Below are 24,539 nucleotides of genomic sequence, written 5' to 3' on the forward strand. Positions count from 1 at the left end.
GCTTAATACTCAACCCGTTCCCCTAGCAAGCAAAACCATTTTCTCGGGTTCGGCTTTCATCAGCTTCTGCTCAGGCGTCGCTCCTTCAAGCCGGGCATCAGCTTTCCGGCTTGGACATGTTTGGGCCTGACGTCCAAAAGTGTCAGTTAATGAATGTTTTGTCAAACAGCTCGCATCTTTTACAGACTTAACAAAAACCCCTAACTCGATGTAACCAGTACTTCCCAATGCTCTCCCCTCCCCCCACACACAAAAAAAGAGCAAAACTAGCCAAACAACAAATACTTGAAGCCTTGCATTTTGCGGTGCGTGTGTTTTTTGTTGGGCGTGTGTATATGTATGTGTGTTTGTTAGATAGATGCCCATTACTCATCTCGAAGGGTTCTGGCTGTTGCTGGCTAGCCGCACATCACTGTTAGAATTTCATGGATAAATGAACACAATTGATACCTTTTGTGTACTTTTAATCTAGCCAGTATAGCCACAGCCCACATTTGGGCAAGAACTTTGAGTGTCCGTCGCCTGGGATACTGAACTGGATGGAAAATCACAAAAAAAAAGAGCAATTTAGTGAACACAATCTAGCATAGTTGCCAGCTGACAAAATACAAAACTGCAACGAGCCAAAGAAAAATGTATATTTTTGTTCGGCTCAAACTAAAAACAGAAAATCTGTGCCAGGCTGTAGAGTGTAAGAAAACAAGAGCAGGCCACAAAGAGAATGTATGCATTCTTGTTTGGGATTGGAATTAAAAGTCTGCCTTTATTATTTCATTTAAATTGCGTGCGTTAGGCTAGCCCAGAGCGAAAAAATTGCTTAAAAAGTTCCGACTTTGAGTTCGGAGAGGTGACAAGCTTCCAGCTTGTCAAGCTGAGATAATTTTAGACGAAATTGAGTTTTTATCTTAATATGTTGGTTATTAGTCAAGCGAAGTCTTGTCGCCATTAGCCAAATTAATTAGGACCCATTTCAACTGGCGGTTAAATTTGCATGATGAAACAAGCCCGCCGCCCAAAGGGGATTAAGCGGAAAGTGACAGAACCAGAAGGATTCCACCCATAATCCTGCTCTACTTATTTGCTATTATAATTGTTAACGAATCGCTTTCGGGTGTGCAAAATAAAAATAAAAAAATAATAAAAACGACAGAAAAAAATCGCAAAAAAAAGAAGAGTTGAAACCAAACTAATTAATTGTGATTTCAGTGGCGAAATTTGTTTTAATTTCAAATTAATATCGAATTCAATAAATACCCCCAAACCCAATTAAGACGCGGCGTGCAATTGAAAAAATAAATAATTTAATAATTTATTCCATCGTTAAGCAAATAAAAAATGTTCAAAGCGAATGCTGCGGCTGCCTTTTTCGCTTGTTCAATAATCGAGTTATCAGTAACGAGTAATGAAATTCAGTTTACATTTTTTGTTTTCATGTGTACCACGAACCAATGTGCAGTAATAAATTAATATAAACAAAAAATTTATATACACTTTAAGCAAATAAATGAAAATAAAAACCAAACCACGCCCGAAAGGCTGATAAAATGCAATTAATTGTTTTGGCAGCGGGGCGAATAGCAAGCAGCATTACAATTTAAAGCATATCGAGCATAATGCTAAAATCACACAATGAAGCGTCGTTATACAATTACGCTATAAAATAAATATTTAATGGTTGGCAACATACATTTGAAAAGTACATAAAACAAAGTGTTATTCATTGCAACTTCCCACCGACAGCAGATGGTATTTGATCGATCCAGCGATGAGAGCGCCATGAATACGCCGAGCATGAATGCCAATATGAATATGAGCATCAGCATGAATGGGAGCACATATATTGACCAGCCGTAAGAGCCAACATATATGTATGTATGCATGTATGTATGTACGACGCCATCGTTGATGATGATAACAATAAAATATGAAAATTCAAAAAATGCAAATTGTCAAAATCTGAGGGTGCACAATAAAATCGACCATAAAGAATAGCAAATCAACAGCGGACGCTAAACAACGATAACATACACACAGTCGACACCAATATCAGCCAATAGCAAGGCAACAACAACTCCAGCAACAACAACAAAGAACAAGCAAATCAACTCTGGCCGGTGGCAATGGCCGAGCCGGAGCCAAATCCCGCACAGCATCTGCAATGGCAGCGCTGCCAGCATCCTGCTCTGGATCGACCACAGCTACAGCAGCAACCTAGCAAATGTCGGCACGTGCACAACGAGTGCTCCTGGGGCCATGGCTGGAGCAGAGTCGCCTGGCTGCTGGCTGCTGTGTGCCTGCTGACGCGGCCCGTCATGCCGGAAGTTATTTATCGAGTTGATCCTTTGGGTAAATGTTTTGTTTTATTCTCTCTTTTTTTTTTGCGTTTCCTTTTTATTTTGTTCACAATTCAGCCACATCTACATGTAGAAATTCGCGTCGGTTTTGCGTTTTATCTGCAGCAATAACCGTCCGCTATCGCTCCGACCACTCCGCTCCCATAAGTTGGGATGCTGTGACGCTTTTTAGCTAATGCCCGGCGCAAATGCAGGCGCCAAGTTACCCCTCCCACGCTGCCCCCTCCCAGCTAGATGAACTCATCTGGCGATTTTCCCGCTACCAAATATAAATATATATATCTATATAGTTGAATATGTATTTATGTATTTGTATATAAATCATAATTAAGCGCAAATACACACTGAAAGTGGCTGTTTATGGCCTTTGTGTATTTCTCGTTGTCCAGTTTGTGTTGAAAGCGGCCAAAACCAAATATTTTCCACGGACAAAGTTTCACAAATGATCTGAAAAGCGAGAGCGACCAAATATTTATGTTCGTCATTAATGATTAATAGGGTAGCCGAAGCAAACATTCATAAATTAAACCACATTAATTAACTGCCCGTCAAGAGTAGATACTTGAATAGAGATGCCTGCCAATCTTCGTTCCATTGTCATGAATGTTGAATCATGACCATGAACTACTTTGCGATTACTTATCTCAATACTCTTATGGGCATACATACATATATACAGGCATAGATTTATATGTATGTATGCGCCGAATAATTTGAATACTTTTCTTAAGGGTATTTTAATTTTTCATTAAACGTGTAATAGTAAATATCATCAATTAAACTCATTTCTTTTTCAAAATGCGTTTTCATTTTAGTATACTTTTATAGGCATGCTTGATAGTATCAAAACGTTATATTATATACCGACTATAGGAATTATTGGGATATTTTTAAATAATATAATAAAAATTAATTATTAAATTATCAATTAATCTGCTATATAATCAGAGGCAAGATTACTGAATTTTATCAGTTAAAAAAATTTTTTTTTATCAAGATATTTGTTTTTTTATTTTTTACTTATACTTTATATTACATTGCCTAAGCATTTTAGAAAGAATCGATAAGTATTAGTTTCTAAATATCTTGGGTTAGAGTAATATAAAATTATATTATCATTCTATTATCTTGTTATGTATGTTATTTATAAATTCACTTCTGAGTCCCATGCCAGGGTATTTAATCTTCAGTGTTTGTTCATCCGAATGGAAATCTTTATTAGCTGGCAACATAAAATTCATGTTTTATTTTCCATTTGCTTTATTTTCCACATATAGTTTGCACTATGTATACAGAGTATAAAAACCCCCACACATATAGGATAGACTTTGCTATAAAATTCTTCTTCTCTTTTTCGCTGTCGTTGCAAAAGATGACGCACTTCAGAATCTTTGCTTCTCTGTCAGCAGCTTTCAATATGCGCTGAGTTTATCGATTGGAGCCGTCGTCAGATTGAAAAAGTTTCTCAAAATTAATTATTCGTCGATAGAGATTGAAATGAAAATGAAATGAAAATATTTAATGCGTTTCATTACTATATATATGTACATTATATTTTATTCATTCGACACTCGCACAGAAATATTTGAGTGTGAAGCATTGGCCAAAAGGTGTGCTGTGTCAACACGGTTCTCTTATACTACGCGGGTCGTATAACTGTCTGTATAAGAGAGCTGGCAACCATTTTCAAGTGCACTTAAAAGAAAATCGCAGGCATCGACAAATTTCACGCTCACATGAGCAGAGCCATGAACTTGGCAACGCGTGTAATTAATAAATATTTTCACCAACTTTCTTTTTAAGTGCTTAACGGTCTGGATCATTAATTTCAAGGCCGAGGTAGATAAACATGTCAGCCATACCAGCTCGGTCGAAACTTCCGATTTATGTGTTGTCGCAGCAGCCATTAAATGGCGCGTCGTTAATAGCGAACTTTAGCGACTCGCACTTGCCATAAATATTCAATTGCTGTTCGGATGTACATACATATAATGTATGTTTCTGTGTGTGTGTGTGCGTTGATTCTGCTTTTCTTTATTTATTTTTTTAATATTTTTCGATAGATAAGGCACACGTAGACATTGGTATTTGTATACATATGCCAGGCGGACCCGCCCACCTAATCATAGAGTCAGGCGAGCCCCCGTACTTGGGAGTGCGACTGGCGCCTTGGGTCGCGTTGATAACGGAAACTTTCACGGCCTACGCGCTTGTTTCACATTTCCCAGCGTCGCTTCGCATTAAGATGTGCTTTAATCTTTCATCTGTGGCTGGGCGGCAACAGTAGGCCTGGAGATGGAGGTGTCGGTGGCATGTTGTTGTCCTTGTGCCTTTGTCATATACGATGCCTTTTAGTGTCTTGCTTGAGCTGTAAAATTTAACTGGGGGCGACAGAATGCTGAACACTCGCACACGAGTGACTCAACAGTCCTTAACAATGGCTGAGTAGGCGGCACCATCTTCAACTTTCAGCCGCCTCAACTCTATGGCCTCACACACGCGCACAAGCAGAAGCCGCAGGGTCGTTAATACCCTTCTTTTGGTTTTCTCCCCTCGTCATACCCTGTAACCAACAACAAGGAAACAAACAAGGATATGCCAGATGTGAATCTAAAAATAAAAACAATACGAAAAAAGTTTTGATAAACTCTTTGTTCGAGGATATATTTAGATTAGGAAAATAATTTAAATCACTTAAAATGCTTTAGTGCTTATTCGAGTAGCATTTCTTCTAGCTACAGGGCAGGGTATCATGTTGGCCGTCTCGCGTCTCGCTTGTTCTCAATATTAAAACACTTCTGTTCGGCTGCTTGCGGTAGCTGTCGAGGTTTGTTCAGCTAAACAACCAGGTAAATGCTTACCAAAATTATGAAAAGTGAAAGAGTTATTATCATTTTATGTCGCATAAATTTGCATGAGCCGTCCGCGTGGAGTGCCTGCTGGGACTGCGCCCTAGGGGGGAGGCGCTCCTTAGCGCTCGTAAACTGTTGAGCAAACGTCGCCCGGCTGCTGCTGATTTAGGGGTGCCATAAACGTGCATACGTGTAATGCGTACTTTGTGCCCAGTTACCGATGCTCCTGCCGGTGGGACTGTAACTGCGGCTCCTTAACAGAAGCATCCCTGGCTCTCTAATGGCCGCAACCAGTGCGCAATTACAATTATTAAGATGCTCCAGAAGGATTGTTACCTCCAGGTTGTCAGAGTGCTTTATAACGTGTTGGGGAGGGGCACAATTATCAAGTTCAGATTACGCAACATCCCAGGGAACCCCATTCAAATCGTATTACAGTTGCAGTTTTGACAACTTTATGATCATATGATATGGCCTTTGTTATGCGATGACTATTCGCAATTCAATACACAATATATCGAACTATACGCCGGAGCGTGTTTCGGGTGGAAAATTGGTTTTCAATAATGGAAATGCTAGATGAACGTATACAAATGAATACAAATACATACAAATATACGCAAATATATACAAATTGTATATTATTCATGTGTGTGCCGCACATGTGCTACATACACACACACACACACACACACACACACACACACACACACACACGTATGCATACATATACCGCCCGCCATGCTGTTGGCGTTTTCTACTCGAATTGCTAGTCGCACTCGTAGCACACATTGTCAAACCACCTTCTATCCCCCTAATGCCCGTATTACCCCCTTTTTTGGCAGCCGTTGTAAGGCATTTGTTTTGTAGTGTAAACACTTACTTATGCATACACACATTTTCGCACACTTTTGCATACACACACACACACACAGACACACATGGGCAAACAATTTGGGTAATGAAGTCAGTGGCTCAGAGGATGCCCCATCAACGTTGTCGCCTCTAAAGTGGATAAGAGAAATGTACAATAAACAGAAACAAATGGCACACCATTTTTTTTCCGCTGGAAAAGTGAAATAAAAAAAAAAGGAAAAACACTTGAAAAATAATTTCACATGAAATTGAATGTCTGAGTTTGCTTAGGTGTCAAGTGTCAGTTAAGTTAGAAGACTGAACGATTGCATAATGGAAATTCAATTTACTTCAAGACTATTTTTCCATTAGACACTGCGGCATTACCTGCCACAGTGCCACACTTGAGTGCGCATCAATTCCATTTCGTTTAACGTTCATAACAAACACAATTAATTTCGCTCGCTGTTGTATTTTTCTGTTACTTAACCACCGACAAAGCAATGAATTCAAAACCATTGCTCCAATGGCATTTCAATTGAGAAATTCAGTAGCATTCTCTAGGACTTGTGCATTGTATACCCAATAGAGAAGGACGAAATGAAAAAAAAAGTATATATACATATATTTGAAAAACAAAAATAAATTCACAATATTCGACAAGTCGATACCACATCTTCTTGCCACAATGTCGAGCTATTCTAATTTAATTTAGCTTGATAGAGTTTATTAATGTCGAATGCAATTCCTTGAAAAATAACCCAATTTTTATACGTGTGCCAAATTTAATTGATTGATTTTTCTGTTGCCTTAAAAATACGAAACGATAAAATTGGTTGAATATGTCGACAGAAGCAAGAAAGAAAGGCAAACTTTATGTCACCGAAGTGTGGATGCTTTTTGATAAACTTTAATCTTGAAAAATTAAATTAATTAAGTTTTTTAATGATTATAAAAAAATATATAAACTTTGCATAAGATTTTGATCATACAAAAATTTCTAAAAAATTACAAAAATATCAAATTTAATAAAAATAAAAAAGCTAAAATAATTTAGGTAATAAATTGATATTGATATGATATATGGCAAAATAAAACTAGGCCCATTCAAGGCAGACAAACGAATCAATATATTTTTTTAACAATACACTCACATTGAGATTTTCTAAAATAACATTTTTTTGTTTTTTAATCCACCCGAATTCGAGTGCCAAAAGCATATTGACGCACATACCATTGAGTTCACTTTGAGCTGGGGATATGTGCCTGGCAATCTTTAATTTAACTAACAATGCGAAATTCTACATGTAGCTGAATCAATGTTTGCATTTGATATGCGTTTTGTGAATGGTTTTTTTTGTTTTTTATTTTAGTTAGTTTATTTCTCTCTTTTGACTTTTGCTTTCGGCCTCATTCATATATTAATGCAGCCTCACTTTGGCAATGTTTGCTTTCAGCCCTGCTGGCGGCCACCTTGCGGACGTACCAGCGTGCCGGATGCGATTCAGAACAGCTGTCACTCAGCTGTCCACGTGGCACTAGCATTTCCATAGAGCTGGCCCAGTACGGGCGAGCGGGCGGTAAGTTCGATTGTCACGTACGAATCAGCGAAGTGAATGTTGGACTGTAAGTGGCGACCGGAGTGGTGACGGTGCCGATGGTGCCGATGGTGCAGTTGGTTCCGTCCAACGTCAAGTGAACAGAACAACGGATGGTCGGGCCCTTCGACTGACTAGAGCGGCTGCCAATATCGCAATTGATTGATTGTTGCCCAAAGTTTGTCCGTTACACGCGTCGATTGTACGCATTGTATTTTACTTATTTGTGTGCGCACGTGGCCATGTTTTGGCTCTCTGTGTACTTGTCGACGCCCCCTCGAGTGGCACTAGTTGTGGCAGTAGTTGTAGTAGTATGCACGCAAACAAGCAGACAATCACAATGAAAGCAAATGAGAAGCGAGCCGTGCTTCGCATACGCCCATATCGAGTATACGTACGGATGGACGTCCGTGGCGATTTTCGGAGATGCTCGCAGATTGAGTTGCGTTTGCATTGAGCGCTATTTCCACTCGGCTCTGGCCACATGCCACATGCCACTCAACCTCCGAAGACCACTCTGACCCACTTCACTCCACTTTGGCGCTACCCAGCACTCACTTCGCACCGCTTCGCATCACTTTAACGTGCTTCGAAAAATCGACGAGGACAACGCCAACAATAACAACAACAACAACAAATTTGCCCTCTCGTCCACTTGAACAGATTTATCCGACCACAGCTTGTGTCCGCCTGTGTCGCAGGAGGACCTCACCACGACCGGAAGTGCCGGCGATGCTGTCATCCACAGCGGCACAGAAATCGAAGTCAAACCGCCGGAAACGTGTACCGTAAGCGGATTACAGGTAAGCTGAATCAGTATAATTGCAATTCCATCATCGTCGCACTCATCATCGAAAGAAGGCTCAGCCATGTTCAGCACACGGCTGGCTCCATACAACCACACACACACACACATACACATATATATCCATAGACGTCCACTTATTCATATATGTATTAAGCTACCTATTACATACTGCAGCGACATCAGGCTGCTTCAACGACTCAGGTTCGCCTCGGCTTACCTTTTTTCCTAAATGTATTTTTCCCCATTTTCCGCACGATTCCACAGTGTGCATTCAAAGACATTGCCGTATATACAAGCGCGATAAAATAGCTCCCTTTTGGTCAAAACACACACACACACACATATATATATATATATACATTCATCCAATCACACACACTCGCACACCTCCAGAGCACATGTGAAAGAAGGCAGTTGAAATAAATCAGTGAAGTAGAACGATGCCATAAAAACAGCAATAATTCATAATGAAAATCGATTCGATTCACTTTGGCCAAGCTGAAGGCATAAATCATATAAAATTTTTAGTTACTTACCCAGTCAAAGCTTAAACCGACCCATAGTATAGTATTTATAACTGCACACATTCACACACACACACATACACATGCATTTTTGCTGGCCGAACTCACAAAATCGTTTAGTCCAATCTTTTTGGGCTATCATTAGACCAATACATATGTATATGATTTTTCAGAAATTCTTAGCACTAATATTAATTATCCAAAATATTTCACTATGTACATATGTAGAGCGTAATCAGGAAATCAAAAGTCCTTAACTAAAGAGTCATAAATAATGATTTATCGATTGTGAGAAAATTCCAATTTTGAAATGAATCAACATATGGCTTGCTGGGGCAACATGGGAGAACTCTACCCAATGCAGAAACCAGAAAAATTCCATACATTGTTCAACATAATTTAGTTCAGCAAAAGTTAGCACAACATACTTGTGTGTGCATTGTACATGCATGAGTGTGTGTGTATGGATGCATGTGTGTGTGTGTGTGAGTTTGTGTGTGTTTGTATAGTGCAATTTGTCACATTTATGAGGTCGTTTGGTCTTCGCATGGCACAAAGTTGGCTGCTTTAGTGGAGCCATAGCTGGGGTTAATTTTTCATTGAACCATATCCTTCAAAAATAGCTTGCGCTACAAGGCTGGCCGCCCGTTGCGTTTCATTGCGCACATCAATTGGCAGCAAGACGATGACTTTATGTCTCATGTGTGATGTGTGACATGCGGTCGAGAGTAACCGCAACGGACACACGGCCCGGGACATGATACTCACGCTTCATTTCCGGTGGCTTCTTAAAACGGAACTAAATTGTAACCCAGCCACAATCTCGACCTTTGACTCATTGCAGTTAAGCCAGCTAACGCCAGTTGCCAAGTGCGGTTGCGGCTCACCCGTAGAGCACTAAACGAGCATTGCGTATACGCTCGAACGAAAACGGTAGCGAGTATAAACAAATTATTGTTGTGTGTGTGTGTGGGTGTGTGAGTGAGCGGAATGCCTCACAGCTTGCAGTCGTGCATAAGCTGCCCTCATCGACATAACACGCACGCACACACACGCACACAGCGACACAGACAATTGAATTCCTGAGAGAGTAAAACCTCAAAACGCAATTAAGGCTCTTGCACATATCTGTGTGCGGTGCTCGATTTATTGAATACCTAACTAATTAATCACAAATTGAAATGTTTGACACATATTTAACCATCTATTGCCTATGTGCGGTATATTCTGCCCAATAGCATTTTAAATTGACTAGCCTCACAATAAGCTGAGCAATTACTTAGCCAATAGCTTAAGAATGAAATTCAACTTGACAGAGAAGCTAATAATTTGAATCTTATATCATATTTTAAAAGCAGATGACTTTTGCTTTTCTCTAGGCACTCAGAGACTCTTAGGGACCTTTGCCTAACAATTTACTATTAGTAGTGACGTACATAAGGCACAAGTCATCGCCAGTGTCCACATTCGATTGCTTTGACGTTGGAAATGGTCATAAACTTCAGCATTTAAAAACATATAGAACTGTAAAAGTCTTTGACCACATATATTTATTTTCCACCACCTCCCTCCCCCAACGAGCTGTAGTTTGTGATATTTGAGCTTTTTGCAAACAAGACGTCTTCGTTTGACTTTAAGCCTTCATAAGTTTGTTGATGGATTTTCTCGCTTGGCAAAATGCTCAATGCATTCTGAGCTTTAGTTCAGTTCTTTAATTTAATATAGAAAATTGAGAGTTAGCATTTTCTAATATTAAATATCATAAACTGTTACATATTTTACAAAAACAACCTTTAGAGAGGAATACATATTGGCCATGATATTAAACATGTCTGACTCCTCGACACAAATCCTTATGCCTCTTTACACATTTTATGTTCAGAATATATTTTCTAGCTAAGTAGATCAATTTCTTATTTGAAAGTTGCAAATAAGCTGCTTTAAAAATCGATAAATGCTGCCTACCCGCGACCCAACGACATTTAAAGCTGTCTCTGTGACCAAGTATTTGCCTGCCACTCACATTTGACTTTAACACTGCGTTTCTCATTTATTTTTCGCTTCTCTTATTTGCTCATAGTAATTAAATGTAAGCCCACAGGAAAAGGTTTTTTTTTTATATATATATATATATATGTAGTTGATTTGGTGAGATTCAGCCATTAAGTAATTGCTGAATTAAATCCATCTCAAAGCAATTTAAAGCGCTTAATCTGATTATAATTATTCACCTATGTAGAGCTCTCACTGGCCGAGCAATTGCTTAATTCAATGTAAACAGACTCTGCAAATTGCGCAACAACACGAATGCTGCATGCAACATTTCAGACATACAGATGCACATACATGTGTGTATGCAACTTCTGAATGGTGCTGCCGGTTTTATGCGCCTGTGGAATTGTCAAGGCTTATACAAAATGCATTCATAGCTTAATCTTGTAGGCGGACAGAGATTTACGACCTGCAGCTGAGGTGGCGCCACGCTAGTGCCATCGTCGCATTGCACTGTTGTTGTCTTGGCTGTTTTGTTCGCATTGGCAAGGATGCGGCTGCAGCTGCCATATGCGCCCAATAATCTATCAATAGCACCCTCATCGACCCCCAGCCACTACCAGGATACAGCACACACACACACACACACACACACATACACCCATATACACACACCTTCCAGCACGATATCTTACTTTAGTGTGTATCTCTTTTCTTACAGTACGCCCTGCTGCAGACTGTGGTGGATGCCTGCCAAAAGAAGAGGCACTGCAAGTTCGCTGCGAATTCCAAAACGCACACAAGCACCGATCCCTGCTCGGGCATTCGAAAATTCGTCGAGATTGCCTACAAATGCCGTCCATGTAAGTATGCCAGGTCCTTTTACCAGGTCAGTCCCGCCCCGCCCATCCACTGTCTCCTCAGCCCCTTCAAAAAAAAAGAAAAGAGAAAAAAAGCGAGTATGGGCTACCGAGGCGACCAGGTTTGCGCTTTTGTCCTTGCCGCGTTAACCATACCATGATATATATTATTTGCGCAGCAGCAAAAGTAAATATTTGCCAGATGCAAAAGTGCCAAACATCAATTTAAGTTCTCAGGCAAACAAACAAATTTATTTTTACCCAATGAAATAAGCCGTCATTTATGGAAGCCATGTGCAGATAACCTTCAAGCGCTGCCAAAAAAAAATATGGCAAAAATATTTTTAAAAGTTACTGAAGTTTTAAGGAATTTTTGTATATTTTTTATAAATTCTGTTCATAAATTCTTACCACATAATTGGGAGCCAAATCAATTTATACATCTTGCCATGCTTATGTGTGCAGTGAAATATCAAATCCCTTTATATAATAATCTATTAATTTGAAATATTTCACTTCTGCAAGATTTTGTAGCATTTATTTAAGCCAAATATAAGTGGGCACAAAATGGTTGTAGGATAAGTTATTATGCAGAGAAAGCTACTTACAATAAAAGCTTACAAGTCAGTGGGCAGTATGGCCATTAAATAATTCACATTTCAGACCAAAAGAGATATTTAAACATTTATTCATGCAAAAGTTATGAGCATTTAAAGCAACTCTTATACAGAAGTCAATTAAGCCCTGACCAAGCAAGTGCATACATATATACAGAGTGTACAGAAGGACCCCCCTCACAGGTCACACGTAACTAGCACCTGCATTTATATTAATAATGATCCAAGTTGAACGGACTTCACAACAGAAGGCACAATCATAATATACTAAAATCTCTCAACTCACACTTGCGCAATGGTGGCAAAACACAAAAAAGAATAAAAAATAAAATAGAAAATAAAAAACAACAAAATTAATGAGCACTTCAACTCAAATAGAAGTTCGAGGCGATAAGAGTGGGCGGCAATGAGAGCTGGGAAATGGTAAATGTGAACTGGGAACTGGGAACTGGAAACTGGCTGCAAATTCAGCTAGCAGCATAATGAAAAATGCAGCTGCGCTTTTGCGTTGTTTTTGCTTTTGGATTTGCTTTTGCTTTAGCTTTAGCGTTAGCGAACATTAAAAATAGTTGAATAAACTTTTTCCCGAGTTATTTGCATAGTTTTGCACTGTGCATTTTTTAGCAGTGGCATCGCGATGGGCTAACGCCACCGGCGATTGGGCTAATGACACTCGATTATTTACGATCCACTGAGCAATTCATGTTTAATCGTAATCACTCGACAAACATAAGCCGATAAGCGAGCAGATGAACCACCTAAGTGCCGCTTCTCACTCCAGGGCACTTGACTTACAGATTCAGATTCCAATTCACCTGGAACAAAGCGGCGTCGAAATGGCGCTGTTGCCAATGGCTGCAGCCATTGGACGAAAGTCGTTAAACGAGTTCTTAATGCCTCGCCCAGACAGTTCAATTCGACCGTATTCAGATTCGAGCTGCCAGTGCACACAGAGCCCTATGCATTCCATGTAATTCTTTGGTAATTTGCGTCAGCCTTTTATCCATTTCCAGCATTCTTGCAGCTTTGCTAGAATACTTTTTACTACACTCGAGACAGGCATTATTCCTTTGCTACGAAATGCGTAACATAGCGGACAAGATACAAAAAGCAATCGCAATAAGTGTTTATATTCTTGACCAGATTCAAGTTGCTGGAGTCGCAGGCATTTGTTTCTTAACTTCAAATATATCCTTTATTTTGATTTTAGCAACTGAATTACATAGGCCGAAAGTAGTAAATTTTAATTTCATCATATATGATTGAATAAAAGATTTATATTTTTTGCATATTCTTAATTTTTCTCAGAATAAGATTTCAGTTTTATAAGATATTTATGCGAATAGGGATCGGATCAATATCACACAAGTCTGTAAATTAAATGCGATTTCCAAAAAATATTTATTAGATCTTAAGTTACTTCTGAGGGTATTTACGCTTCGCATTAAAGAAGGGAGTTTCTCGATTCCATTTTTTTATGCCTGCTTTTTTCATTTTGTACTTTTTTTTTTGACAAGTGACGCAGATGTTATCTTGTTAAAAAGCACACAAACACACCAAAGAAGTGAAGCAAACAGGAGAGAGACAAAAGAGGAGCGCCGCATTCAAATTAGAAAAGGGAAATGCACAGCGGGTTGAAAAAGGGCAACTTGTACTTGGTCCGCATAGCTGAGTACACTGAAGCTAGCTGGCACATGGTGGCCTACAGCGGGGGCTGTGCTGAGGTAATATAATTAAGGAGAGCCGAGTTTTTTTTTTCTAAATTGTCTGTTATCTTTTGCTCATTATGGACACCAGCGACAAGTAATAAAACTGCAAAGTACGAGTGGAAAACGTTGAAAAATTACGGCCTGGTTATGTGAGTGGGAGCAAAAGCTACAGCATGCCTCCAGGCTTGAAGCCCATGCCCATGCCCATGCCCATACCCATGGCCATGCCGAAACGAAGCTCGAGGCAAGCAATGCACAGCACGGCAAGCCCAGCTGGCGCATGGGCCATGGGCAGGAAGGCAGCCGGAGAGGCGCGTGCCAGACGGCACATTGTGGTCATAAAAATATGGCAATTTTCAAATTTTCTCACGTCTCTCCATAATAAAACGTGCACTCGCACTCTTAAGAGGAGCAAGGAATCACAGTGCCCAATACGAGAGCCGTGCACGTATCATGTGGGGGAAGTCAGAGCCACAAGGCCGGGCCACAATGCAGCAAATGCCAGAGGCCCAGGCCTGTAAACAGGCTATGCAAATATTTACCAAATTTATTAAAGTTCATCTCGGACCGAGCTTTCACCACAGACATTTCTCTTCCTATGCATCAAATGTACATCTATGCGTATGTAGGTGTGTATGTATGTAGTATGCATGTAGTTGTGTATGTACATACATTTCATATATTTGCCATGCGAAACATTTTAAGGTGGCTGTCAAAGTGCACAGCAGAAGAAAAAGAGCGCCGCCAGCCCAATTCATAATTGCTTGAGTTTCGTCCTTTTCTGCTTGCTTTGGGCGAAACGAGCAAAAGGAAGCAAATATCTTGGAAATCTTAGTCGACTGTACCTCGACAATTGCAAATCTCAACTTGGCTGACTTCCAACAGTTTGCTTTGTGAGACGTATGTGTGTGTCTGTTGGTGTAGTGGTAAATTACTGAGCATATGTGCAATTGAGAGCACACACATACATATACACATGTGCTGTGTCGACTATCCATGCTCCTCGACAAATGCCTTTAGATATTGAGGATACATAGTCAAACAAAGTAATTGGATATTAGACTTTTATTTGATAAATTTCACCATGACATACGAGTAATTACTTTTACACAAATTTGATGCAAAAAATGAACACTAAATACTTTAATAACAATTGTGGTCGATACAAAAGATTTGAAATAACTAAAATGATGTGAATTAAAAATATTAAAATTAATAAGAGATTAAATTATATTAAATCATAGGAATAACCCTTTTGAAATTCGAGACGTGATCGAATTTAAATTCATTGTCAAAGTCGTTTCTTTCTCTCTATTTGATTATTTATATGTTTGATCAAGTGTGAAAAATATATTTCATATATTATTGCACATTTAAATGAATATAAAGAAAAAATTGACTTTTTCTTTTCATAAAAAGTGAATATACTTTTTTCGTAATAATGTTTCGCGCATACGATTCCTGTCACATTTGTGCAACATTTCCAAACCACTGAATGCTTTATGTTTAAATTATCAAAATAACCACATTTGCAACCCTGATTTTATTATAGAAATTATTTTGAATTTAATATGGACAACTTAAGTTCGACGAAACGTGGCGTATACGTAATTAATACAAGTGAAATATAAACGTTTGTGCTCGCAAAGCAAATATTTAGTTTTCTTTTTTCCGTTGTTTATTTTCACTGTTATAATGACTGTAAATTGAATATGGCAATTCAAGCCGACAACTATCCGAATTTTGCATTAATTAAATAGCATCGAGAACAGAAATGTAAGCAATTAGTTGCATATGCATCAACAAATCTGTTAAAATGTCACTCAAGTCTAACAAAAAATAGTTGCAAATGAAAATTTGTTTAAAGCTTTTTATTATTTTTGTAAAAATGTATATGTAAATTGTTTCCTTATTTATATAAATACTTATTTATTCATATATTGTATTTTTGAGAGCGTTTTTCACATGAATGCCTCAGCCACAACTCCCCGTCTGCAAATTCCAATGAACGCATCATCAGAATCATGTTTTTCAGCTGCTGAACATTTTTTCCCGAATTATTTTAATGGCTTTTGCTGTTTGTTTTTTGCATTTTTCATCATCAATAAAGACGAATTCCGGAGCAAGTTGGCCTGCGAGAATGACAACATGCCGCTGATGTGCAATCCATACTCACGCATCGCCATCTACAGCGCTTCCTTTGGCCACACGGAGCGAGAGACTGTGCAGTGCGGTGGCCCGGGGACTCCGCCCGGCACCGTGCGGATCAATCGGGAGGAGAATAGCCAGCCCAGTAAGCAGCAGCCGCAAACGCCATACATGAGTTCATTGATCCATATTTTCATATTTACCAGCCTGCCTTGTGTCCTATGCCACCGAAACTGTCATGCAAATCTGTCATGGACGGCGGCGCTGCTCGGTGGCCGCAGACGCCGGCACTTTTGGACGTCCCTGCAAGGCCGATGTGCGCATGTATCTGAAAGTCGTATACACATGCAGTAAGTCCTTGAGGCTCACATTTAATTAAACTGTCAGCTAATTCTGACTTTCTCTTGCAGTACCCCGCAAAGTCCTCAAGGATCGCTATGAGACAGCGGCGGAGGCGGACGAGCCGCAGCAAACGGACTTGGACCAGGACCAGGATGAGCTATATGACGAGGATCAGTTCTACAAGGAGTCGGAGGCGATTCCACCGGCACCCAAGCTGCAGGGCGCCAACGTGGGTCGTTCCTTTGACTTTGACACCAACAACGTCGGAGAAGAGGCAACGAGCACACTTCTGCCCCCGTTGCTATCGCGCAACGATGGCTCGTTAGAAGGTAAGTGCTTGGGGAGCACAAGGTCATGCAGAGACTCGCCGAGATTTCAAAAATCGGTGCCTGGGGCGAACTATAGGTCCATAATTTGATTTCACTTTGCGTGCTCGTATCACTTTTTAATGGAGTCTGTCGCATCGGTATGTGCCATGCCGTTCAGTTGCTGCAAAGTGCCTCCCCAGCACATGGCGCATACATATTTTAAGAGCATGCCCATCCGTCTTCATTAGCCAGCTGAGTTACTGGCGTTTGAGCCATACGCTAGTACGGCTCGCATCCATCCAAGCCGTGCATTATCTATAGTAACGTTAAGTAACGTCAAATCATGTTTGCTGACGACGTTGCGCCTGGGATATTCCCGTTCGCCCCTGATGGATGCGAGCCCGCCAGAGCTGTCAGAGCTCTCGCCAAAAAAAAAAAAAAAAATAGAAATAAAGTGAAAAAAAAGTACACAAAATATGTGCTCACCCAATGGCATATTTCGCAGAGCGTCTGCAGGCATCAGTGCGACTGTTGAACCGCATAAAAATGTCATTCAACAAACAATTGGTAACTGAGTCGGCTCCAACCACAACAGTGGCCAGTGAGCACATCAGCACAACCACCGAGGGGGCTTCAATTATAGATAATGAGGATAGCACCATTGAGTTGGCGACCGAAGGCTCGGACATCGGTGCCGGGACCGAGACCGCCAATACAAAATGGAGCTATGAGAAGGGCAACTACTTCTACCGTCGCAAGTGCCAGATGGTGGATGATTGGGGTACAATAGGTTTGAACTGCACCGAAGAGGACATCGTCACTGAACGTGTCGAAGTGGTTGGTTTCTTGGCAAATTGGCTGCACACCTATCTGCACATTCGAAGTGAGTTCGAGATCCTGTCCTCTTATGCTATCCCTAGCATGCCGTTCGTACAGTTAAGGCTTTCATGTGTAACTAATCGAAGTTTTTGTTCGCTTACACACACACCCACATATACCCCACAAAGTCACATTCACCGACACACAAGTTCGCTGACTAAAAGAACAACAACAGCTATGTCACGTCTCGCAGCACTGCAGACGATGTTCGACAAAAAAAATATATAATATATATATATACATATATATACATCTTTTCGCTTCACCATTTCCATGTCTCAAAAAGCGACTCGGCTGTCAGCTCAGCGTCTGTCATCAGCAGAGCCAAAGAGAGGGCAACAGCGGCTGCGGCTGCAGCTGCGGCAGTGGCTGCGGTAGCCAACACAAAGTTGCATGTGCTGCACGTTGCACCCAGCTCGTTGCTTGCCACATGGTAAAGTTTTTGATTTCGTTTTGCTCATAAACAAAGTCGCCCGATTAAAAGTTTAGCTCACTACTTTCCGCCCACGCAAATGCAGACAACGCGTTGACGAGCACACAAAGTCAGTGAAGATCAGCCATGTGGAAAACTCATCATGCTGCTTCGCCAGGCTTACACTAACTATGCACAGGCTACGGCGACGCGCCGTTCGGCTGTTGTTGCTGTACGGAAATTAGGAATTCATATACCAAGCCTCAAAATAACTTATTTACATTACTTTTTGCTTTTGCTCTTTCTCTTTGCATTCGCCTTTGCCTTTGCCTGTGCCGCTCACTTTGGCATGCAGAGCACCAGGAACAGTTTTACCTGTATCTAATCATATCGGTGACAGCGGGCGTTCTCCTGTGCCTAACGCTTGTCATCGGCCGACTCACCCTGCAGCGTCGGGGCAGCCGTTTGAAGAGGAGCTCCAGTGTCAGTGGCGTGGCGAAAAACTTTGCAGAAACTCCAATCGATGGCACAGGTGGAAGCGGCGCTGCTGGCGGAGGGGCTGGCGGTAATTTCCAACAGATGGCAACAGGTGAAACCCATCTGGGCGACACTTTCGGTGACGACATCTCCGACATCGATGTCGACGTTGACTTAACAGCTCCGATGCCACTGTCTAGTCTATCATCACGGAACGAGGTGAGTTGCAATTGGAATTGCTTAACTAAGCATGGCATGGCCATGATTTTCGAAAAACCCTGATGCAGATTCGGGCATAAATAGTGTGAAATGGGGTCCAACTGGGGCTTAGCTTAGTCGGGTGCCCTGCTGTTTAGACGTGCAATTACAGCTAGCTAAGCATACGGTAATTAGTTAAATCACCTTCCAATAGCTGCTGGGAGCGCTACGAAACTCTATTCTACTCGACTCTATTCTGCTCCAGCCCCGAGGTAGTGGCCTGGTCATTACCTGTAGTCATTACCTAAGGTAAATAAACATCTCTAAATATGGAAATTTCATTGTTCTTGCTTAAGCCAACAATAGACAACGAGGGCGCATCAAAAGCAACGGGCTTGTTGTGGTTCTGTTGAAAGGAAATGAGAGGAAACGGGCGCCAGGGAAGTTCCCTTGCCATTTAACCCATTTTGGGCCAACAAAAGCGAGGAGTCTTTAAATCGCCCTCTGCCCAAACCCTAAACACCCGACACGCAGGCAGCCAGCCCCCTTGTCTTTCAACTCCCACCTCCGTTGGGAAAAATGCTAGTAGCCTTGCTCCGAATGCTCGTTGCAACAATTTTTGTACTTTTTGTTGTTTATTTCATGGGATCTGGGCAGCAACAAAACCATTGCCGCCTTACACAAGCATAAGTACTGTGTACATATATATATCCCGAATATATATATACACACGTATATATGCATGATGGTGAAAGCATTCTGATGGTTTGTCGGACTGTGTTGAAGGGTTGAAAATGAAAATTACTGCACCTGTACAGCTTGGACAGCCGCCTGAGGGACTTTTCCACATAAAAGATGAAAATACCAAATACAAGCTCTGATGCAAAGATGTTTGCAACAATACAGGGCCGTCGATTTCATGTACCGTCTGTAGATTATTTTTAAGTCGGTTTGATTGAAAGAAGTTTACACAAGCTCAACCCTAAGTACACGAACTTAAATCGAAGGACAATAAACAACTTACGAGATGAAAGATGGACGAGTCCTTGAGCAAATACCTATATAGCTAGAGTATTTACATTTATGAAATGCTGAAACTGAATGAATTATTTCGATGGAGGAGCGTTTACTCAACCTGAGCTGCGCACTCTGATTAACTTAATATGAAGATTTAAAATGCAGAAAGCTGTGTGCAGCAAGCAGTGAGGGCCACTATGGTTACATATTTGCTCGTATGCTGCGTATATGGATTTTTTTCTGAGGGCCACCGATTGGGGGCGATGGGCAGGGTGAGCCAGGCCAGGTATCTGGTGTCTGGGCGTGCGTCATTTTCAATTGCAAGAATAAATGAGCAGCAGCTTAACTTTACTTTACTCTGCTCTGCCCTTTCATATCCTTTGTCGTCACCGTCAACAACTCGGCATCTCATCTGCATGCGGCACAAAATGGCATTCGCAACCGTCGGGCATGGGCCAAACAAACAAAAGACCTCCTACATGACATACGCACCAACGCCCAACTGTAGCTACGCTGGCTTAACGGGCGCTCAACCACATTCGCATCCACTGCCAGTGCAACATCCACATCCACATCCACATCCATCCTCAACGGCAACCAGTGTGCTGATGGCACCGCACACGCAGCCCAACATTTACACCAGCATGGGCCATCCAGCTGTGAGCGGAGCAATGACCATAGGTAAGTAGCACAGAGTGTAGTGAATATTTATATTAAAGAGAATGCCGTTAGCTGCGATGCATAATTAAATACGTAATTAAAGTGAAATTAATGTTCATTTGTTACATATAAATTTGTCGTGTTAATATATAATCACCGTTCACATCCATATCCATATCTATATATGTACATATATATATCTATGTATACGTCTCCTCACAGGTCCTCACATGCTGGGCCCCTCAAGCTTGGGCGGCGTTTCGCCGGCTTATCTGAGTGGCACCATCATGGTGCCCGGACACCAACACACGCACGGCGGCACCCTGCGTCGCACTCTAATACCAACCAGCATGGGCCTGATGAGTGCGCCCTCGCCGCCGCCGGCGATGCTGGGCACAGGAGGCGGCATGGCGCTGCCGCCGCACTCGATGCCCGCCACCAGCGGCAGCGGCGTCTACTACGATAGCACGGTGCCACGCAGTCTGGCGCGCGGCATGTCCACGGAGAGCGGCGGGCAGTATTTCCTGGGATGACACTCGCTCAACCGCAAGGCTTCACTGCCCGTCGCCATTGCGGTGCGTCCTCAGCCGCACTTGAACTTTAACATGCTGCCAATGTCGGCGACTGTGGGCTTGGGCTCGCCCTTGGTGACGGAGTCCAGTGGCAGCCGAGCGGGCACGCCCACCAATGCTAATGGTAACAAAACGGATATACCAGCAATCACAGTGACGGCCTCGCCGGGGCCGGCCTCCATTCTGCTGGGCAACATGAAACCGCCGAATTCTGGCACTGACACTCGTGCGACCACGCCCACCGGTAACAGCGGCATGCCAATGTCCTCGTCCGGACGGAGCCAATGTTTCTAGGATCAGTTTAACAGTTCAGCAATCGTTCTCAATTGTCTCTCTGAAACTGATCGGAGCCAAGGACCAGTGGACGAAGATCTATTCTACTTGTAAATAGCATAAAGACTCAATAGTCGCCCTGTTTTCCAATTCAAGTTAGTAAAATTTGAGATAACAATTTAAGCATATTTCTGCGATTAACCATAAATGAAGACGTTCAGAGGCTACCCTGTTATCATAACCAAATCAAATTACCTTCAAAGGGCTAGAATAGGCATGGATACTCGACACGAACTCGTGCAACCGAGCATTTCCAATCGTTTTAATGCATCTAGAAAATTCAACATATTTAGCATCAATTTTAATGCCATTGAACAAAACGTATATTGAAGTCTCTCAAATACATTGGTATACTTAGAATAATACAGTTTATAAATATAAATATATATATATAAATATATGATACTCATCTTTCATGAATTTCTAGTCTTAAGCGCATGAGGTTACATTAAGCATGAGATTTATTTTATTTGCCTTAAAACCAAAACTGGTATATTATAGAAAGAAAAACAAAACAAATACTAAAAATTTGTATATCTAAAGTCGAAAGTAATCAAAGTTACGAAGTAGAAAAACATCAAAACAGTAATTCAATATACGAATATATGAGTAGCTAAACTCTGCAGTGTCAGCGCAATAGAGTATAAAGAAGAAGAACAACTACTTTATATATTTATAAACCTGTGACTAAGAAATGATTTAATTTATTAATCCGCCGAAAAAGAGATATAATTCCGTTAATTTTTATTCATTATAATAGCAGGCTAGAAGGAATCTTTGAGATCCACGAGAGCCGCAACAGATGTATTTGGCAAACATTCAATCAAGCGTCAGGTTTCAAGGACCCAAAGCTGATTTTCTAGATAATTATGTGCTTGAATGCAAGTGCACAATAAATACATCAATTACTGCAAAACAAAATATCCGTTCACATAATGAATGTGTGCTATCAATGTTAAATATAATCGTTCACAGTGAATCGTAACACATACCAGAATAAATAGTTGAGAAACTTTAGAGATTGTTAAACGTACACAAACACTTACACACACACACATACCCAAGAGCGCCAAATAACTGCGTCTCTTTGCATTGGAGATGGAAATGTTTCCCATTCAGTCCAAAACCAATTTAATTTATTGTTTATAGCTGCATAGATGCAAGAGCAAAACACTATCCTAGATGTGCTCGATGGCAGACCAGATCAAATATTGTTTAATAAACCAAATGGGATTATTCAGTTCGTAAAACAACAAATTGAAACCAATTGTCAACAACTTTGTTATGAATCGTTTATAATTTTTTGGGGTTAAGATGTGAAACAGGGTAATAAACGAATATACGTATTATTATTAAATAAATTATCTGTGTTCTTGATACGGTGAGTATGTGTCGAATGCAGCAGGAGTCTATCGAATCCAACACACAAATCGAATCATAGAAAAGTGATTGGCAAATGTAGGTATATTGGTGTTGGGGTATGTCCGTCTGCCTGTGTGTGCAAAGAGCTTTTCGCCGCAATCGAAGGTAGAAAATTGAAATATGAAACATACGCTGCTGTGATTGCTACTCTCGACTCCAACAGTGACGTGGCAAATCCGAAAAAAATATGTATTTTTTTTTATATACCAGGTAAAGCGCAAATAGAGCTGGAGATGTATGGGCAGAGTGTGGAATTTTAGCTATGGCCATCTAAAAATATATAAAAGAGCGAGGCAGAGACGTGCAGCTCGAAATGAATACACGTGAAGAATGATTCCGACTAAAAAATATAAAGGAGCTTACTAGATCCCTTGACATAGTAGAAGCTAAGAGCCAGCCAAACATTTTACAGCTGAAATACTACCATCGGATAAAGCAATAAAATCCTATATTTGCCAGCTATCCATAGTTGGAGCAACAACAAAGTCTTGCTTTTTAATTAAGTGAACAACCCTTTGTGGATTGCTCATTCTCGTACAATTCATAATTTCATCTGCTGCAGCAATTCTCTGTTAAACACTCGGAGTAGAACAACAAAATATATGTAGATGCCGATATGCTGCATGACGAATAATAATACGAAATAAAAGGTTCGTCTGGAGCCGAGTCGAATGATGTCTAATGGACTGCAATTGATTATGTCTGTCTATAATGATGAAGCAGCTCGACCAAACAATAAGTATGCCAAGTGATTGACTGCTCTCGTTATGAAAATGTATTCACGAGCATTTTCTTTGTTGGCAGTGGCACGGCCAAAGTTAAGGGTAATGACGGCGTACCGAAAACCCCCACCCAGCCCGCACAGCCACCCAACCCGCCCATCCACCTATTTGGCAATAAGTTGTTAATGGCTCTGTGGCACAAGTGGACGATCCTTGTAAGTATATTGAGGGAAAACTTCACCATTTGCAGCACTAGCACAGGGCTAATTATGATAAGTGGCTGCAAATAGTTGTCGCTGACAGCCGAAGCAATTTGGTCGAACGTTGCCAGCAGTGACCAAGCTATCTTTCCACGAACTGTGAATCACGAACAGACGCTAGAAGGATATTCCCCGAGAGGCTGGCACCAGTCGACCAGCGACGCAAACAAAAGTTTTTCAATTAAAAACGTTAAATAGCCACAAGCACTTAGCAATAAATTCCTGCTGCGTATGGAGTGGAGTCGACAATAAAACACCTAATGAAACGCCATTGCCTAAAAACAACAATAATTATAAGTCGAAATTGAAAAACATAGACGTACTTATAAACGAGGCTCTTAGATTACATGCAATCTATGTTTGTAGCTAGAATTTCTTATATATTCCGAACTCTCGCCCCCTCTCTCTCTCTCTCTCTTTGAAATTGGAGCCCATCGTAAATATATACATATGTTTATATACGTATATGTGTTGTGTCTATTTCGTATATAGATAATAATATATTGTATGCTCCGAGTTTGATTCAGCGAACAGCGGGGCGTATACGGGTTTTATGCAACAATTTAATGAATCCGCTGTTTAAATGCTGACAAAACCATAAAACAAGATTTGAATGGCCA

At 40.9% G+C, this 24,539-nt stretch overlaps 2 protein-coding genes and 1 long non-coding RNA gene across 8 annotated transcripts in view; all 3 read left to right on the forward strand.

Moving 5' to 3' along the window:
* Positions 1-22,876, forward strand: part of LOC108649190 (uncharacterized) — a 31,687-nt gene extending 8,811 nt beyond the window's left edge. Inside the window, exons 2-12 of one of the 6 annotated variants that reach the window (XM_089265248.1) lie at positions 1,457-2,346; positions 7,519-7,641; positions 8,323-8,462; positions 11,705-11,846; positions 16,280-16,462; positions 16,524-16,667; positions 16,728-16,988; positions 17,473-17,850; positions 18,614-18,954; positions 20,421-20,631; positions 20,833-22,876. In XM_089265248.1, the coding sequence (XP_089121374.1) occupies positions 2,121-2,346; positions 7,519-7,641; positions 8,323-8,462; positions 11,705-11,846; positions 16,280-16,462; positions 16,524-16,667; positions 16,728-16,988; positions 17,473-17,850; positions 18,614-18,954; positions 20,421-20,631; positions 20,833-21,143 (2,460 nt within the window). In that variant the 5' untranslated portion in view covers positions 1,457-2,120 and the 3' untranslated portion in view covers positions 21,144-22,876. Of the gene's footprint in view, positions 1-1,325; positions 2,347-7,518; positions 7,642-8,322; positions 8,463-11,704; positions 11,847-16,279; positions 16,463-16,523; positions 16,668-16,727; positions 16,989-17,472; positions 17,851-18,613; positions 18,955-20,420; positions 20,632-20,832 lie in introns of all 6 variants that reach the window. The other 5 variants (XM_030383942.2, XM_089265250.1, XM_089265251.1 and 2 more) reach the window with 5 other exon arrangements.
* The window catches only part of pnt (ETS transcription factor pointed), a 171,669-nt gene that overhangs the window by 60,946 nt on the left and 86,184 nt on the right, over positions 1-24,539 (forward strand). The gene's annotated exons all lie outside the window — the stretch shown is intronic.
* LOC149092085 (uncharacterized) lies at positions 13,892-14,752 on the forward strand. The gene is made up of 2 exons (XR_016196242.1): positions 13,892-14,184; positions 14,258-14,752. It is a non-coding gene; the product is annotated as an uncharacterized LOC149092085 (long non-coding RNA).

Source organism: Drosophila navojoa, chromosome 2 (genome assembly GCF_054131105.1).
Source record: "Drosophila navojoa isolate 15081-1374.11 chromosome 2, UAZ_NAV_1.0, whole genome shotgun sequence".
NCBI classification, from domain to species: Eukaryota; Metazoa; Arthropoda; class Insecta; order Diptera; family Drosophilidae; genus Drosophila; species Drosophila navojoa.